Below are 20,491 nucleotides of genomic sequence, written 5' to 3'. Positions count from 1 at the left end.
TCGGTAAGGCAATGTGTCTCCAGCATTCATTTTTATGCTGATGTTTCATTTTATGTGCAGTGTTTTCACTTAAGACTTATTTGAGAAGAATTACCTTGCTCCAGGCTTTAAAACTTTGTGGGCTATAGCAGTGCCCTCTAGCGCCACTCTTGTCAAAGGTCTGTCAGTGATTCCATTCTAAGACAACAGTTGCATCGTATATCAAACTCTGGCATAAAAACTTGCTTCTAGCTATAAATACAGCATTACAAGTACTTGTATAGAGCTGTGAGGTTATTAAAACTGAAACTTAATTTTCAATCAAAAATACCAGGCCGGGGGGGGGGGGGGGGAGAGGAGGGGAAGGGGAGGACAAAATTTATATTAGATTATTATTAAAGGAAGATCAAAGGTTCAAATTCCCATGGACTTCAATGGAAGCAACATCAGGCCTCATAGTCTGTGCTCAGTTATGAGTACAACTCCTACTGAACCCAATAGAAGCTGTGCATGTGCAACTGAAGAATATAAAAAGCAAATCAAAGAAATTCTGACATACTGTACAGCACTACTCACAACTATTCTATTGTCCATAGGTATTATTGTGTCCCAACCAGTCAGAGGTCTTGCATACATTAAAGCTGCAATATCCAGACATAAGCATAGTAAAGTTTCAGTAATTTTTAATTTCTTAGCTTTTTTGTGTTTCAATCAGACTGTTAATGTTACTTTAGGTTTATTTTGTGTTTTTCTTTTCGTGATTAAACTTTTTTTCCCTGTGAAACTGAAATATAGCTCTTGTAAACAGAAATAAGACATAATGACAGCCTACAAAATGTTTCACTCCACAAATCTTAGACAAAACAATGCCCTGTGTCTTAAGAATTTAATAACCACCAATAATGTACATGCTGGATGGCTCATTTGCAGTAATTATTGCATCACTTGTCCAAAATATAGACAGGGATAGTGACCCCATTTAAGTTACATTAATTTCCTTTTCTTCTTACATATAACATTAGGAAAAAAATCATTTTAATACATACTTTTTGAGAAGTGTATGCAATTTTCCCAACATATGAACATTAGCACATTTTGCACAAGTAAACATTTAAAAAAAAATAATGGTAAAAGGATCTTTACCCAAATAAAAACTGATCTGCTGGCACTGAAAGTAAATAGCAATACTAAATGAATGGCAACAATCACAGGTGCAGAAAGGGACGAGAAAAAAAATTGATCTAGAGACTTTACTACAATATTTATTGTTTTAAATGGGATTCTCTTCTAAACTGAAGGTGACAAATCACTATTAATACACTATCAAAACTCTCTCCACCCCCCATCCATCCCCAATCTCAATGCTTATCAGTAACTGCAAAAATCAATACCACCTCTGGGATGAAATGCATTTAAAAGTAATCTAGCCAGACTCATTAACTCTTTGCAATACTAATCTCTCATGCCTTTTGCTATATAGCTTCCATATTGCTTCATATCACCATGTTCTTCTCATTAAGTATTTACTTTAGTTACTGTACCTGGAATTCTGAGCCTCTGAAACATCTGATTCTGTGCACGTTTTCTTTATCTGAAAAAGCAAAATGATTGCCAGTTACTCTCATATGAAAACACAACTTCCTCACTCACAGTTCATGCACTTACATCGCTTAAAGTGGATACAGCTCTGCTCACCATGATATCTATAAAATACTTCCCGCATTTTACAGCAGCAGTATGCAGTACTAAACAGTGTGTTTCATTATTATCCCATGAACAGCTGCCAACTGCACTTCCCTAGACTCCATTAGTATGTAAAATTTTCAACTAAAATAGCTTGGGAGTAGTCTAACTAGGAACAAAGAAACCAAAGAACCAGGTTCCCCACTTAGAAACTAGAAAGCCATACTGTTCTCAGTTCAGTAAAGAAATGTTTTCCCAATTGATACTGCTTCTGTTTCCTGCTAAAGCTCACAATAATAAACACCAGATTCTGGGGCAAAGTGCAGTGTTAGCTAAATAATTCAGACATTAATTTTCATTTTCTGAATCCGGTAACTATATGTTTAATGTATTTTCATAATGTGTCAATGAAGTTTACATATCATGTACACATTTTTTCACATATATCCACAATATACAATTATATATACTCTAGTTCAACCTTCAGATTCATCTTTGTGATATACTGCTGTAAGCCAACGAAAGGAGAAAAAAAACCCTCCAACTAAAAATATAAACTACTCTTGTCCAGGCCCTCTATGGTGTTGGGGGCTTCTGGAGTAGTGCAATTTGCACCTTTTGGTAATTTAAATTTCAGGCACTTTCAGTGAGACAAACATTTTGTTGAACGTACAATCTAATGACTTGGTTGAGATATCAAAATTCCTCCTATTAAGACCAGCTAAACTCATTTACAGACACTCAGGCTTACTTAGTATCACTTATGCTTACTGCACACTCCCCCTGTTACCAATAAATATTCAAATTCTGATCATTTACATTTACAGTACCTTGATCAAAAGGTACTTCTATTGTCAAATCCTCCTTTTGTTATACTGTCTTAAAAAGAGTGACTGACAGACAGTGAGGGTGGGATTTTCAAAAATATACAACACTGCTGAACTTTTCCCATCAAAGTCAACGGCAAAACTCCTATAGAATTCAATGGGAATAGAGTTAGGCCAATATTGAGCACTTTTAAAAATGCCACCTTTCAAGACTTCGAATGGATACCATGCAACACTACTCTGAGATGTGCAAATACAAGAATGATTCTAGAAAGCCATTTTTACTCATTTGATTTCTGGATCTTAAAGAATAATCATGTTACATACAATAGTAAATTGTATAGAGTACTAGTCAGTAGCAATAATGGAAATTTTCTTTTGGTGCTAATTTTAACAGCACATTTACCGTAACAGATGCCAGCTACAAATAATCATAAAAACAAAATAAAACCAAATTAAAAAAACCCCATCTGATTCAATATCTGTTTTGTTTTATTTTTGCCATAATTCTCACTCCAGCAAACACGAATATCTGCTTAGTCATCTTGCTTAATTCTCAATGTGTGATTTTTTTCAAACTGCAAAAGGAACAACAGGTTTTATAATTAGGTAATGCAGTGAAAATCTGCAATAAGAGTAGTGGTGCAGCTTAAAAAGTGAAGAAAGTTCTTGCATAGCAAAATGAGATGGTCAGAGCTTTGGAAACATTCAGATAAAAATACCACTGCAAAGGCCTGCTGTCCACAAAGTTGCTGTTTATTAAAGAAACATTAGATAAGGAATAAGCAGCAAAGAGTCCTGTGGCACCTTATAGACTAACAGACGTATTGGAGCATAAGCTTTCGTGGGTGAATACCCACTTCGTCAGATGCATGTAATGGAAATTTCCAGAGGCAGGTATAAATATGCAGGCAAGAATCAGGCTAGGGATAATGAAGTTAGTTCAATCAGGGAGGACGAGGCCCTCTTCTAGCAGTTGAGGTGTGAACACCAAGGGAGGAGAAACTGCTTTTGTAGTTGGCTAGCCATCCACAGTCTTTGTTTAATCCTGAGCTGATGGAGTCAAATTTGCAAATGAACTGAAGCTCAGCAGTTTCTCTTTGAAGTCTGGTCCTGAGGTTTTTTTGCTGCAGGATGGCTACCTTTAAATCTGCTATTGTGTGTCCAGGGAGATTGAAGTGTTCTCCTATAGGTTTTTGTATATTGCCATTCCTAATATCAGATTTGTGTCCATTTATCTTTTTATGCAGGGACTGTCCAGTTTGGCCAATGTACACAGACAACCCGCCAACCTGAAGCATATTCTCACCAGCAATGACACACCGCACCATAGTAACTCTAATTCAGGAACCAATCCATGCAACAAACCTCGATGCCAACTCTGCCCTCATATCTACACCAGCGACGCCATCACAGGACCTAACCAGATCAGCCACACCGCCACCGGTTCATTCACCTGCATGTCCACCAATGTAATATACGCCATCATGTACATAGCAGAGGGGCATTGCTGGCACATCAGCCAAACTGGACAGTTCCTAAGTAGTCCCTAGCCTGATTCTTGCTTGCATATTTATACCTGCCTCTGGAAATTTCCACTACATGCATCTGACGAAGTGGGTATTCACCCACAAAAGCTTATGCTCCAATACGTCTGTTAGTCTATAAGGTGCCACAGGACTCTTTGCCGCTTTTACAGATCCAGACTAACATGGCTACCCCTCTGATACTAGATAAGGAATGTGAGCAAGGTAAGTTTGGAACACAAGTGCACAGCCAAGTAACAAATACCGTATATAATACACAAAACTGGCATTAAGATGATAGCAGTAGGATTGCCAACAGATTGCAGAAAACCGAACACCCTTGCCCACCCCTTCCCCGAGGCCCCACCCCTGCCCTGTCCCTTCTCTGAGACCCTACCCCTGCTCACTTTACCCCCTCCCTCCATCGCTCACTCTCCCCTACCCTCACTCACTTGCTCATTTTGACTGGGCTGGGGCAAGGGGTTGGGATGCGGGAAGGGGTGAGGGTTCCATCTGGTGGTGCAGGCTCTGGAGTGGGGCTGGGGATGAAGGGCTTGGAGTGTGGGAGGGGGCTCCGGTCTGGGGCAGGGGGTTGGGGTTGGGAGAGGGTTCCAACTAGGAGTGCGGGCTCCAGGGTGGGGCCAGAAATTAGGGGTTTGGAGTGTGGGAGGGGGTGAGGGGTGTGGGCTCTGGGTGGCACTTACCTCAGGTGGCTCCTGGAAGTGGCCAGCATGTTCCCGCTCCGGCTCCTAGGCGCAGGGGTGGCCACGGGGCTCTGCACACTGCCTTTGCCCACAGGCGCCACCCCCACAGCTCCCACTGGCTGTGGTTCCTGGCCAATGGGAGCTGCGGAGCCGGTGCTCGGGGGCAGGGCAGTGTGCGGATCCCCCATGGCGCCCCTGTGCTTAGGAGCCGGAGGGAAATGCTGGCTGCTTCTGGGAGCCACATGGAGCAAGGTCAGGCAGGAACCCTGCCTTAGCCCTGCTGCGCCGCTAACCAGACTCTTAGCCCCGCTGTGCCGCTAACCGGACCGGAGCCACCAGACTCCCTTTTCAGCCGGGCATTCTGGTTGAAAACTGGACGCCTAGCTATCCTAGATAGCAGCAGAAGTCCACAATGTACTTGTACAAATACAGTATATGAAATATCCAAAGTACAGGAGATTTTTTCAGAAGACAAATTCAAAATAGTTAAAAGAAACTGAAATGTCACTAATCTTTTCTCTTGATAGGAAGACTGTTCTTTCATAAACACAGTATCTCACTAAACAGGTATAAAATTAACTTGGTAGGAAAAGGATCCCTCCACTTCGCATATAAAATGAATGCATATTTCAAAATATTAATTTACATAGTTTAGTAACTTATTGGTAAAAAATTCCCAATTAAACTACTCACACTGCCATTCTTAAACTTGTACTCAGTTGCAAGCCATCCGCTGGTATCTCCTTATCATTTGTATTAACTATCACTTATACAATATTTTCCCATTCCTAAGTCTTTAAATGGTTATCATCAATGGATCAACAGAACAAGTAAAAGCAATATCATGTCCTTTGGTGGGCAGAACTACTACTTGCACAGGAGCTAAAGGATAAATAACTTATGCTCTAAGATATCTGAATTCAGTGCTGTGGATATAGACAAGAAACACATATTACAGAATAACTCAAAGCATTAAAATATTGTGATATTCCTTTGCAGTGTACGTTAATAAATATAAAACACTAGCTTACCATAAAAAGAGAGTGACAGAAAAACAGAGAACACTGGTGTATAAAAAAACCCAATCTTGTATTATGTGTGCCTTGTGAGGTGGACAGGCGCTCAACAAAAGCAAAATGAGGAGTGACAGAAATTTTAAATGAAGTTTAAGTATCTGGTATAGATGGTGCTATTTGTCTATGACTGATGTGTGAGGGAAATGTGCAGTATGAGTACACCGTACACTTGACCTTACCTCTGGGATCTCACGTAATCTAGATTGTGCAACTAATTAAGGGCTCTCCTCCTGAGAAAAAAATTAATAAATAGAAAAATTATTTCTTAAGAGAGGTGTATGTAAGGGATGCTCTTTCAAGTGGTTACAAGAAACAAACACAATTTCTTCTCTACAACTATCCCAACAGTACAGTAAAATACGCTTTGCTGACCTTAAAAAATATTTTACATTTTGAGGTGAATAGAGGGTTTATTGTGAAAACTGATTATCAAAGACTACAAATATCCTTGCCTTTGTTCTTTCTGGTTTTTGTTTGTTAATTTGTTTTTCTGTTGTTTTCATAATACCCAATATCTATTAGCACACATGAGTATTTATATGCATTAAGAAGATGACTTTTGTTTTGTTACTGTTTTTTCTATTAAAAGAAAAAATAAATGTGCAGTTCTCACTATCCGAGTCAAATACAACTATAAAGTCAATATTTGGAATGATAAGACACTGTTTTCAGCTGTTATAACTTTGCCAAACTTTAACTATTTGGGATAAACGTTTCCATGCTGTGTGTCTGCTTTAGGCTGACTTTTTAGAAAATCTGAACTAAAATGGTCCAACCAGTTTTAAACATGAGATTTGGGAAAACATCGTTGCTCACAATAAAAAAAAGTCTTACAATTGTTTTCTTGAGAAGTGAACCGTGGCCACTGGGAGCTGCGGGCGGCCGTGCCTGTGGATGGTCAACATAAACAAACTGTCTCGCGGCCTGCCAGCAGATTACCCTGATGGGCCGCGTGCGGCCCGCGGGCTGCAGGTTGCCCACCACTGATCTAGAGTCTCCGTGCATTGGAGCAGGTACATGAAATTTGGCAGGGGGCTTGCTCTGGTGCCAGCGATGGGCTGGGCCTTTTGCCATTCCTGTGAAAATCTGTCCAAATTTGCTCAAGTTATAAGCCTCTACAAAATTCACTTTGCAGATCGGTCAGTAGAGACTTGTTAGAGTCTGGCAGCTAAATTCTCTGAAGATTCTACCTGCACTGATCATGTTCCACCCCAAAGTTGCAGGGGCTGAGCAGAACTTTCCCTATAATTCCTCCTGCTGATGATGCCAAGCACAGGGACTGAAAGCAGGGAGACACACTCTCTCTCATCTTCCCTCATAGGAATTCAGGAGGCATGGAAGAAGAGGAGAAATCAGCTTGACTCAGATGAAGGAGCTGAGGAATTGGGGGGAAGGGGAAACAGAGGGAGAATAGAAACAGAGAGGAAGAGAGGGTTACAGGCACTAGAGGGAAGGATAAAAAGCGGTTTACAGGTGCACACAGAGAGGGAGCCAGTAGCTGGGGGAATGGGGGAAGATAGGAGCAGAAGGGGAAGGAGTAGTAGTCGGAGGCTGGCAAATGGATAGGGGAAGAGGGAGGGAGACAGGAGCTGGGAAGATGGGGTGCGGGTTTGGATAGGAGCAGAGCAGGAGGGGACAGGAGCTTGGTGGGTGGAACGAGCATAAGGGTGGTGGTGGCAGGAAATGGGGGGCAGGGTGGATTGACTTAAATTCCAGTATTTTCATCATCATTTAAAACATCAAGCAGGAAACCTTGATTTAAATAATCAATTTTAATCTTGTTTTGCATTTGTACTTCTTAGTTATTTTCATATAAAAGGATGATTCTCAGTGGCTAGTAACCATTAAAACATGTTGATTTACAACTAAATATAGTATTTACACTAAATTTGGTGCTTCTTTTTGCTAACTTGAGGATATACTCTACCTATACATATTGATTTGATCAACTGTATAGCTAACTTACATTTATTTAGATTTTTACTTTTTACATTTTTATTACAGCAAAAAATGGTGACTGATGCATTTATTTACTAGATGGCAATTAATTAATTTGTGATTTATATCAAGCTCTATTTGGATGGAAATTTAATAAAAATGCACAAAACAGCATTCAATTATTTTTTAATAAAACCAACTACCTAAATGTGCTGGATGCATAAGGAAAAAAGTTTATCAAAACTAACTGATTTATTAAAGTTAAACAAAACAAATATTATCTGTAATTAGTGAACTTAAATGATCGTTTCTAGTCACCATGTTCTTGAAGGTTTTAGATCCAATAGAGCTCATCCTCTCACACCTAATTTTTATTCATAGACTGGAAAAAGAAAACAAGCTTTTCTGCTTTTTTGATTCCCAATTGGCTTCTTAACTTTGAATGAACTAGTCATTGAACTGAGTTAACTGAACAAACTAAAATGAAGAAAATATTCTCTCTGTACGTAGAGAACAGGCTACTGCCCAGAACAACGGGTTTAGCACTGTAATAAATTCTGGTTTCAGATTATTAGCCAGTGACTTCTACCAGGTCAGTGGTTTGACTTTCTTTAAAACTTGGCAGCAAATATATAAAGCTCAATTTTTTCTGCATTTAATTTAAATATTTTTAATAGATTATAAATGTAGGCCCTAACATAGGTTGTCAATTTCAAATTTAATTTTATATAAGTTTACTTTTTAAAATGAACTTTATAGTTAAACTTTAAAATACCTGATTTGATTTTTTCCTACACCTGATCTGGGTGGGAGTATATAGGAGGAGAGGGGGATGGGAGGAGGCTGGGACACAGCCACTAGCGAGCACTCTTCTCCAAAACCTGGAACTGAACCCTGGAGTCTTGAGTCTCTATACTTCTCTGCTGCCTGCAAGTATTTGAGACTGGCAAAGTATGTGTCTCATGTTCCCCCCAGTGGCTGGTTCCCACAAGTGGCTGGTAATGGGCTACTATTGCTATCAGTTATTTGTTACATCAGCTGGGAGTGGTGTTTGCTGTAGATTTAAACGCCCAAACCCTGATGATGCCCCAAGTTGGGGGTCAATACATGACAGAATATCTGTTTTCTCAAGGTTTTAGTTTTTTTTTTAATGTAGTTTCCTAATTAAAACAAAAAACACACAAAAAACAATCTTAAAACAACATTTAAGGTTGCAAAGTCAAACATAAGGAAATGTAGGAAATACCAGAATCAAGACTGCCTGTATCATACAGTCTTTAATTATATGACCACATCCCATTTTTTCTAGGGAAGTGCTGCCTCATTCAGGGCACAAGATGAACCAAATTGTGGGAAAGAACAAAGGTCGTATAATGAATTACCGGTAAGCTCATTTCTCGCAGAACTAGGAAGGTATGTAATGAATGGGGCAGGGGACTGCAGGAAGAGAAAGAATGGCCTTTGCAGATGAAAGCTGCCAAGGATAATTTCATTTTATTCTTGTCTCTGTCACAGAGTTTCTATGGGATACTGAGCAACTCACTTAATGCAAAATGTTAACGGTTGGCCACTAATTGTTTTGTACCTCATTTTCTGGATGCTCTAAGTGAGGCCCCTGGAGCTAGATTTGCAGAAGTGCAGAGTGCTCACAGCCGCAACTGAAAGTCAATGGGGGCTGTATTTCAAACATATGAAGTGGTATAAAAATGCTAAGTACTCTGGAAAATGAAGGCGTAGGTGTTTCAAGTCAGATACCCAAAATGGGGCCTTAATTTTGGTAGGGGCCTCTATGCACTACCATAATATAAATCAATTAATCAAAATATTAATAACTTCTTGGCCTACAAAACACACACAAGAGCTAAAGGAGGATTTATTAAAGGGGATACTTTAGATTCTAGTACAGAAGAGAGGACAGAAGTTGATAAAGTACAGGTAGGAACTGAACAGAAAATCAAACAAAAAAGAGTCCTCTTCTGCAGATAATTAAATATTGACAAATTTTATAATTATATACAAATGCTAGAAGTATAAATACTCAGATGGGTGAACTTGAGTGCTTGGTATTAAATGAGAATATTGCTATAATTAACTTGGGTGAATGATGGCACTCAATAGGACACGGCAATACTGGGGTACAAAAAATATAGGAATAACAAAGTAGGTTGCACTGGTGGGGGAGTGGCACTATATGTGAAGGAAAGCAAAGAGTCAAATATAGTGGAAATCTGAAATGAATCTGTACCATAAAATCTCTATGGATAGAAAGTCCATGCTAGAATAATATAAGTATAACAATAGGAATATACTACCAACCATCTGACCAGAATGGTGACAGTGATTGTGAAATGCTCAGGGAGATTAGAGAAGCTACTAAAACAGAAAATCCAATAATAATGGGGGATTTCAACTATCCCCATATTGTCACCTCAGGATGGGATGCAGAGATAAAACTTCTAGTCACCATTAATGCTTCATGGAGCAGCTAGTCCTGTAGAGCCCACAAGGGGAGAGGAGATTCTTGATTTAGTCCTATGTAGAGCATAGGATCTGGCCCAAGAGGTGAACACAATAGATCTGCTTGGTAATAGTGACCACAATAAAATTAAATTTATCCTCCTTGGGGAAAGGGAAGGGAGAATACCAAAGAAACCCACAAAAATGGTTAACTACCTTTTGTAACTGTTGTTTTTCGAGATGTGTTGCTCATGGCCATTCCATTCTAGGTGTGCGCATGCCCACGTACACAGTTGTTGGAGACTTTTGCCTTAGCGATATCTGTAGGTTCAGCTGCGGTGCCCCCTTGATTGTCGTGCTCATGCGTCAGTATATCAGACACTGCCGGCCCTATGCCCTCTCAGTTCCTTCTTGCGGCAACTCCGAAAGTGGGGCAGGAGGGCAGGTAATGAAATGGTCATGAGCAACACATCTCGAAGAACAGTTACAAAAGATAGGTAACAGTTTTTGTTTCTTTGAGTGCTTGCTCATGTCGATTCCATTCTACATGACTCACAAGCAGAATCCCTGTAGGTGGGCTCGCAGTTCACAGATGTGTGGCTTCCAACACTGCTCTACCGAAGCCAGCGTCATCTCGGGCTCGCTGGGTAAGCGCACAGTGAGATGTAAATGTATGCATGGACAACCATGTGGTGGCCCTGCAGATGTCAAAAATTGGAACACGGGCCAGGAAGGCCACCTCCAAGGCTTGAGTTCTAGTCGTGGGCGGTTACAACTGCCAGTGAAGGCACCTTTGCCTGATCATAGCAGAAACAGATGCAGGCTGTGATCCAGGAAGAAATTCTCTGGGCGGACACTGGACGACCTTTCATCCTATCTGCCACCGTGACGAACAACTGAGTCGACTATGGAATGGCTTCCATATGAGGAGAGATTAATAGGACTGGGACATTTCAGCTTGGAAAAGAGACAACTAAGGGGGGGATATGATAAAGGTCTATAAAATCATGACTGGTATGGAGAAAGTAAATAAGGAACTGTTATTTACCCCTTCACAGAACACAAGAATTAGTGGTCACCAAATGAAATGAATAGACAGCAGGTTCAAAACAAACAAAAGGAACTATTTTTTCACACAATGCACCCTCAATCTGTGTAACTCTTTGCCAATTCCAGAGGATGTTGTGAAGGCCAAGACTATAACAGGGTTCAAAAAAGAACTAGATAAGTTCATGGAGGATAGGTCCATAAATGGCTAGTAGTCAGGATGGGCAAGGATTGTGTCCCTAGCCTCAGTTTGCCAGAAGCTGGGAATGGGCGAAGGGGATGGATCACTTGATGATTGCCTGTTCTGTTCATTCCCTCTGTGGCACCTGGCATTGGCCACTGTCAGAAGACAGAATACTGGGCTACATGGACCTTTGGTCTGACCCAGTATGGCTGCTCTTATGTTCTTGCAAAACAGTTTGCTCCTCTCGATATAGAAGGCTAGCGCCCTCCTGACATCCAGAGAGTGCAGCTTATGCTCCTCCTCTGACTTATGAGGCTTTGGGCAGAAGACTGGCAGAAATATGTCTTGCCTCATGTGAAATTGCAAAACCACCTTGGGCAGGAAAGCTGGATGTGGTCGCAACTGGACCTTGTCCTTGAAGAACACCATATAGGGGCAGCTCCGATGTAAGCACCCTAATCTTGGAGAGCCTTCGGGCAGAAGTTATTGCTACCAGGACCACCACCTTCCAGGAGAGCAGAAGAAGGGAACAGGATTCCAAGGGCTTGAATGGGGCCCTCATGAGTTGCACAAGCACCAGATTCAGGTCCCACCAGGGGACAGGATCCCATACTTGAGGCCTTTCAAGAATTGGACCGTCATGCTATGTGCAAAGACCGACCTGCCCTGGAACAGAGGGTGAAAGACTGATATAGCGACCCGGTTGACCTTAATTGAGGAAAGGGACAAACCTTGGAGCTTGAGATGCATAATGTAGTCCAGGATCAGCAGCAGTAAGGCCTGCTCAGGCCTAACCTCGTGGGCTGAGGCCCAGCACGTAAAATGTTTCCATTTGGCCACATCGGTTGCTCTTGTGGAGGGCTTCCTACTTCCCAGTAGGACCTGTTGAACTTGGGCCAAACATTCCCATTCCTCAGCAGTTAACCATGGAGCAAGCAAGCTGTGAGGTGCAGCGCCACCAGATTCGGGTGCAGCAACCGGCCATGGTTCTGCAATAGGAGATCCGGCCAGAGGGCAGTGGCATCAGGGTTGCCACTGACAGATCCATGAGTGTGCTGAACCAGTACTGGTGCGGCCACGCTGGGGCTATCAGGATGACCATGACCTTGTCTTGCCTGATCTTCATGAGAGCTCTGAGAAGAAATGGCACTGGCAGGAAAGTGTACACCAGAGCCCCCTACCAAGGAAGCAGAAAGGCATCCAACAGGGAGCCCCTGTAAACCCCCAAAATGAGCAGAACTGGTGGCAGTTCCTGTTCTGGCAAGTTGCAAACAAGCCCACCTGGGGAAACCCCCACCTTTGGGGGACCTTGTTGACTACATTGAGTGGGGAGACCACTCATGGCGAGATGAGAAGGGTCTGCTGAGGTGATCTGCCAGTATGTTCCTGGTTCCGGGATGGTACTGTGCCACGGAGATGAATGGCATGCTGCACGCAGAAGTCCCATAGACTGAGAGTTTCCTGGCAAAAGGCTGATGACCTGGCTTTGCACTGTTTGTTGATATAAAACGTCACGGTGGTGTTTTCTTTCAGGACTTAAATAACTTTGCCTTGCAACTGGGGCGAAAAAGCCTGGCAGGCCAGGTGGACCACCCTGAGCTCCCTGACATTTATGTGAAGGGAGCGGTCAATTCCCAACCAGTGGCCCTGTGTACTGAGCTCGCCCAGGTGGGCTCCCCAGCCTAGGTCTGAGGGTTCGGACACCAAAGTCAGCGATGGGAATGGGGCTGCGAAGGGGACTCCCTGCACCACCAATGCACGGTCCAGCCACCATGCCAGTGACACCAGGATGTGGTCTGGCACCTTGATTACCAAGTCCAGGTTGTGCCTGTTGGGGATGCAGACCGACACCAACCACACCTGCAGCAGCTACAGGTGTAGCCGGGCATGATGGACCACATAAGTACAAGCAGCTATGTGGCCTAGCAGCCTTAGACAAATGCAGGCAGTGGTGAGCGGGTGACCCTTCACACATGAGATTACATCTAACATGGCTAAGAAATAGAAATCTGGAAGGAATGCCTTGGCCTGTGTGGAATTGAGAACTGCCCCGATAAACTCTATCCGTTGCACTGGTAAGAGGGTTGACTTCTGCTCGTTCACTAAGACGCCCAGGTCACGGCTTGTGGACCACATCAGATCGAGGCTGCTCTGCACGTGATCCTGCGATCTGCCCTTGATGAGCCAATCATCGAGATAAGGATAGACTTGGACCCCCTCCCCCAATGTCTCAGGTAAGTGGCTACTGAGGCCACGCATTTTGTAAAGACCCACAGGCCGAGGAGAAGCCAAAGAGAAGTGCTGTGAATGGGAAATGGTGCTGGCCCACCATAAAGCGGAGGAACCGTATGTGTCCTTGGAAGATAGAGATATGGAAATAAGCACCTTTCAAGTCAAGAGCAGTATTCCAGTCTCCCAAATCCAGGGAGGGAATGATGGAGGCCATGCAAAACTTCAGCTTTTTGAGGTACTTGTTCAGTTGACAGGTCCAGAATGGAACATAGGCCCCTTTTTGCCTTTGGAATCAGGAAATAGCGGGAGTAGAAAACTTTCCCCCTCATTTCCTGAGGGACCTTCTCTACAGCCCCCAGTTGTAGGAGGTTGTTTACCTCCTGAACAAGGAGTTGCTAGTGAGAAGGGTCCCTGAAGAGGGAGAGTGAAGAGGGGGGATGGGAGGGAGGGGTGTCCAAAAACTGGAGGGTGTAGACCGATGACACAATTTCAAGCACCCAGTGGTCTGAGGTGACTCTTGACCAGGTCGAATGGTAAAGACAGAGATGGGTGAGGAAAAGATGGGGTAGATCCAGGAAGGTGACTGGTGCGTCGCTCTCGACTGCACCCTCAAAACGAGTGCTTCTGGCCCCCTTGGTGTTTCATCAGGCCAGGTTGCTCAGGCAACTAAACCCAGTGTCCCTTCTCCTTACAGGTCCCTGCAAAGAGTGACAAGACCTTGGGGGTGGGGATGGATGGAATGCCTTCCTTGAAGACTGAGGCATATGCATCTCCACCAGAGGGAGGGCACTTGGGGTAGACACTTACTCCTGCCCCACAGTGCCCGCCGGCACATCCTGCACCAAGACCGCTGCTGCCAGTGCCGACTGGGGCTTGTCTGGTGCAGTGTCTGAGGACTGGTGAGACCGGCATAACGGGTATGCTCCAGGCATTCCAACAAGGGCATTGTGCTGGCCGCTGGCCCTGCTGCCAGGTCAGTATTGCCATGGTGGCGGCACCCTCTGGAGCCCAGTCGTGACGGTGCTGTCTCGGCGAGGGGCTGAACTCCCTCTCAGTGCTGGAGAAGTCCTCTTCTTTGGGTGACCAGGGCAGGGCTTTTGAGGCCTGGGTCTGGCAGCTAACTGTCACTGCGGGTGACCGGTGCCTGGAGTGATCTGACCGGTGCCAGGAGTAGGGGGAACGGTGCCAAATTGAGGAGTGTCCCCGAGGTCTCTATAACGGTGACCGTCGGTGCGAAGATGACCATTGCCAGCTGTCAGATGACCGCTGTCTCACTCTAGGTGAGGCCCGGCGAGAGGGCGGAGACCAAGAATACGGTGCCAGCGACCTGTAGCAGTGAACTGGTGACCTGGGCTGACGTGGAGACCAAGGGCACAGCGACTTAGGGGCTCTGCCTTGGCTCCGGAGACCAGTGGCACTCACTCGCCTTCTGGGAGGCCTTGACATCTGGCTTGCCCTCACAGGAAGCCTTAGCCAGGTCCATCACCACACGCGGTGCCGGCTGTGGCAGGAGAGTCCATTGGGTGCCGGAAACTGAGAGGGTGTTGACTGCGCTGTCAGCCTGGGTCCCCTACCGCTCCCCAGAGTCTGTGGCGGATCCCTTAGTGGGGTAGTGCTCCCCGGGGGTGAGCCTCCTTGTGGCTCTGGCATGGGCGGGCAGCCCAAGAGGGGCCTTTTCTCAATGCCCCTTGATTCGGCTTGCTCTGTGCTGGGCCCCTCTCTAAGACTACTTTTTAGGTACCAGCGAAGGGGACCAGTGCCAGGACAAGCCCGGTGTTGGGGGAGCACTGTGCACCGAGGCCGAAGTGCTGGGCATTGCATCTGGCCGGGCCAGCTCCAGCCTCCATGAGGAGGGCCCTCAAGCGAATGTCCTGGGATGAAAGTTCTTACATATGCGACACTTCTCTTTAATGTGGGATTTCCCCCGGCACTTCAAACAGCTACCATGCGGGCCACTAACAGGCTTAGGCCTGTTGCAGTCAGAGCAGGGCTTTAAACCCAGAGACCGGGGCATGCCCCACCTGGGGAAAGTCCCAGCTGGAACCCTTAACAAACTAACAAACTAACTAGAATACTTAATAGCTGCTTACTAACTAATCTACTACAAACAAAACTATTTACAGCTGGAACCAAGGTTCAGAAGAAAGAGAAAACCGCTGACCATTTGTGAAGCAAGGGAAAGAGACGCTCCGACCAACCACCACAGGCAGCGAGAAGGAATTGGGAGGGTGTACTACCAGTGGTGCCTGATATACCAACACGAGTGCAGCACTCAAGGGGGCGTCATAGCCGGCCCTACGGATACCGCTAAGGCAAAAGTCTCCAACAACTGTGCATGCGGGCACACACACACCTAGAATGGAATCGACATGAGCAAGCATTCGAAGAAGAACAGTAGCATTTAATTTTAAAAAAGGGGAACTACAAAAAAATAAGGAAGGTAGTTAAATGCACATTAAAAGGAACAGTCACAAGAGTAAAAAGCCTGCAAGCTGCATGGAAACTTAAAAAACAGCAAAAGAGAGGTTCAAACTAGATGTATTTGCCAAATTAAACAAAACAAAGCAAAGAAAAACTAAAAACAGTAAGAGCTCCAATATGCCACTATGGCTAAATAGCAGAGTAAAATAGGCATAAGGGCACCCTTTAAAAAGTAGAAGTCAAATCCTACTAAGGAAAATAGAAAGGTGCATAAACTCTGGCAAGCCAAGAGTGAAAGTATAATTAGACAGGCCAAAAACGAATTTGAAGAGTAACTAGCAAAAGACACAAAGACTAACAACAAAAAAATTCAAGTACAGCAGAAGCCAATCAATCAATGGGGCCACTGGATGATCCGCGGCTAAATAAAGAAGACAAGGCTTTGCAGAGAAGCTAAATTAATTATTTGCCGCAATCTTTGCATTTGTTTTCACTGCAGAGGATGTGACGGAGAGTCCCACACTTGAGCCATTCTTTTTAGGTGACAAATTTGAGGAACTGCCCCAAATTGAGGCATCAGTAGAGGAGGTTTTGGAACAAATTGATAAATTAAACAGTAATAAGTCACCAGGACCAGATGGTATTCACCCAAGAGTCCTGAAGGAACTCAAATATGAAATTGCAGAACTACTAACTATGGTATGTAACCTATTGCTAAAATCACCCTCTATACCAGATGACTGGAGGACAACTAATGTAATGCTGATTTTTTTAAAAGTCTCAGAGGTGATCCTTGCAATTACAGGCCAGTAAGCCTAACTCCAGTGCCAGGCAAATTGGTTGAAACTATAGTAAAGAACAGAATTACCAGACATATTTACTTTTGAATAGGCAATGACCAAGAGCCCAATTCAGTTTAAAAAAAAAAATCTTGATGATACTGTTGTGCTCAAGATCGCGGAAGAAGCAGAAAATTGATTTTTCCACAATTTTCCAGAATGCAGAGACTGGACATACTTTGATTTATTGAATTGGGCCCTAAAATTAGCTTTATCATATCTCATCAATTCTTAAAAAGTAAGTGTTTTATTCTTTAACAAAATGTAAATCCAGTGTAAATTTGCTCTAAATGAGATTAACTTTGAGAGCTGATATGAAGTATTCTGTGAAGAGATATTTATCAATTATTAAAATAATTACATCAATTCATCCACTGTCATAAATATGTCAGTCACTGATTCAATCAACTTATAATTACAAGGCCAGATTCCAATGTAGATGATTATGCAACTTTATACTGCAAAATACTGGCAGAATTGATGACCAAAAAATGAATTTGGGGACTAGCCATAGAATTTATATTTGGTGTGAGCAACCAAAATGACTATAAAGGAAAAGGAAATTAGTTATGCTGAAAAGTCAGAGAAGCCTGAACCTAAAGGAAATATTATGTAATACTGTAGGTTATATGAATCTCTCCTGCTAATTAACTAATTCAGCTGAGCTAATAAATTAACTGTTTTCCTGCTGCACACCTACCATATACAGTCCATCCCATTTTCTTATGGAAGAAAATATTGTTTCGGCAAGTAAAAGTTGATAATTGTTAATTATTGTAATTAAAAATAAATCCCATTTTGAATAAACCAAACGCTGAAGAACCTGGTCAAACTTTGGGGTGAAATAATGCCTCATTGACTTCAAATACGAGTATGAAAGTGGATTTCGGAAATCAACTATTACATATGAAATCTCACCTGAAGCACTTCAAAAGTTATGAAGACATCAGAGGCCATACGGATACAAGGAACAAGAACACTGCAGATCAGGTTGTTGGAACATGATATTTGTGTCTGAGGGTGGGGTTGGAGGGTAGGAAAGGGTGGGGGTAGGAGATGCGAGCACCAGAGCATTATAACCCCGTTTCCACTTTCAGCATGAAAGTTTTCTTTCTTCTTTTCATTGAAAACAAAGTTGAAAATTTAAGCAAAGAGAAGTCAGGGAGCTGCTCATGTCTTTCTCTGGACTTTGATAGGAGTCTAGGGTCTGCTGAGAAACAGCTCATGCACCTGGGCACATCCTTGACTCATTAATTTTGTGCATATGCTGTTTTACACCTCGGTAGCTCCCGAATCTCTTTCTAGGATTGATAGCAAAGATTTTTCCAATCATCTAACCTTTCTCCAGGTATTGAATAAATACTCTCAGGACCCAGGGAAACAATCCCATAGTCCCATTCTCTCACAGATCCCACTCTGGCTCCATAGAAAGATGACAGGGCTAGCAAACTAGACATAACCAAGAGACCATGAGAGGTGGTAATCCAAAGACGTAATAATGAGTTAAGGCATCTCTTTGCTGCAATTAATAATTTAATAAGAAGATACTGACAGTGTAAATCCTTCAATGCTACGTAAGAAACCCAGGGACCACCACTGGACCCTCCAGGTTCTTTTTCATTTCTCGTCTCCTTTACTTTCTTCCTTTCTTTCAGAACAAACCAAGGCAATTCAATGCAAAGAAAAAATAATAATGAAACTTTCAAGTAGAAAATTTAAGCAAACAGAAGTTCAAAAGTTAATGTTTCCACAGCAATGCTAATGCAAAGTGCTTCCGATTCCTACTTTTGCTTTCAAGGGTATACTTTAGTATATGTCTGTGTATTTTGTTAAATTCATGCATTATGGTACCATAAAGTATACTGTGTTCATTTGGTATCGAACCATCTGTGAGATCTCCCAAGAATGACACATGCACATGGCTCGGATAAAATTAAGACCATGCTGAATCCTCCCTGTCACTGAAAACAGCCAATTTTTGCCTACTTAATTCAGACTTTGAATTGAAGAGCCTTGATTACTAAGCCTCCTGAGAATCCCCTTCTACACTCTGGAACAGACATATAACACAACCTATCCTTCCCGCCTCCAAATGAAGCACAGCAAAGCCCCAGGTCCAGATCCGCAACATTTAACTTGTAGGTGCCTTGAAAATCACTTGAATCTGCAAATCTTGGTTTAGGCACCTAGACTTCCTATACACTGAATGGGAAGAGACAGGTCCCTGAGAATGGGTTCCACAAAAGCCAGCATTTGAGGCAGGAAGCTACCTAAATTAGCCAATGAGAGACGCAGATTAGAGTGGTGTTCCCTAAGCCCCATCCCTCTCACAATGTTAAGCACTAAGTCCAGGCTGGTGGGAGGTTCTTATTGCTGTTTCTGATCCACAGCCAGGAGCCCATGTCCTGGAGTGTGGTGGCTTAAGCAAAAATGGCAGCTGCACACTCATAACTCCTTATAACCTTTAGCCAAGTGCTTTGGAAACTCACCCTCCTCCCCCGCCTCCCACTTCTCTCTGGCCATTTTGTGTGGAGTAGGCGTGCTCTGAGCGCAACTAACAGATCAGGCCCCTAACGCAAGATAGGTGTTGTCTCGCCTATCTTCCCCTCATTTGAGGATTGCACTGAGGCTTAGGCTTGAGATAGGTGTCCAGACACCTGTCTGAGACAGCAGTACACATGCCGAAAGGCAGAAATTTAGGCACCTAGTGAGTTTAGACACCTACAGGGTTAGGAAGCAGCTGAGGGAGGAGGGCCAGGAGAGGGAGGGTTGTGGATCACACTAGCAAGTAAATCTGGGATTTAAGCAATTTAAGTCCCCTGGTGACTCTGAGCCCTTTGATTATTTACTCCTCTAGCCTTATTAATTGCCTGGGCAGGAAGTTTTCCCATCCCATTCAAATTTTGGTTGGCTAGTTCATGGATACACTCAGCTGTCCAACTTAGTAATAGTAAGGGTAGCTGTAGAATTATAGTAGCACGTGATTGGGGCTACATTGTGTTAGGTGCTGTACATACACAAAGTAAAAAGACTGTCCCTACTCCAGAGAACATTCAATCTTGGGACGCAATCCAGCAAAAATCTGTGAACTTGCATAACTATATGCACTGTATGTAGTCCCATTGTCCTCAATGGTAAAACTCATAGTGTGCAAAGGTAAGCATGTAAGTTATTACAGTTAAAGTTATTAAATCTTGCTCAACATACACTTATGAAGTCATCTGGCTTTTGTATTTCTTTAACAACTGCAATTACTTTCTCTCTCTCTCTCTCTGAGTCTTTGCAGGACCAGGGCCTTGGTTAATGCCAAGGTGCAACAGGTGGACAAAACAAACAGGCTGGGGAGAATGGGGATGAGGTAGCAGTAACATGACCATGTAATATGGACACAGTTTGGCTCACCACCTGCCTACCCATCATCAGCTGGCAGAGTTCTGTAGGCATCCTGGCAAAAGTGAATCTGAAGGACGGATTTGAACGAGGAAAAGTAGAACAACAGGACAGTCCCCTGTACCTGCATCAGGTTTGCACCTGCCGGAGGATTGGAGGTATTGGCCCGTTAGCGTCCACTACTGTAT

General features: G+C 43.3%; 1 protein-coding gene across 12 annotated transcripts in view; it reads right to left on the bottom strand.

Moving 5' to 3' along the window:
• Positions 1–20,491, bottom strand: part of EYA4 (EYA transcriptional coactivator and phosphatase 4) — a 211,549-nt gene that overhangs the window by 95,480 nt on the left and 95,578 nt on the right. For all 12 annotated transcript variants that reach the window (XM_043542948.1, XM_043542952.1, XM_043542942.1 and 9 more), the window contains one exon: positions 1,521–1,570. In XM_043542948.1, coding sequence (XP_043398883.1) covers positions 1,521–1,570 — 50 coding nt within the window. The remainder of the gene's footprint in view (positions 1–1,520; positions 1,571–20,491) is intronic.

This window comes from Chelonia mydas, chromosome 3 (assembly GCF_015237465.2).
Source record: "Chelonia mydas isolate rCheMyd1 chromosome 3, rCheMyd1.pri.v2, whole genome shotgun sequence".
Lineage (NCBI taxonomy): Eukaryota > Metazoa > Chordata > Testudines > Cheloniidae > Chelonia > Chelonia mydas.
This window is presented reverse-complemented; position numbering and strand designations above follow the sequence as displayed.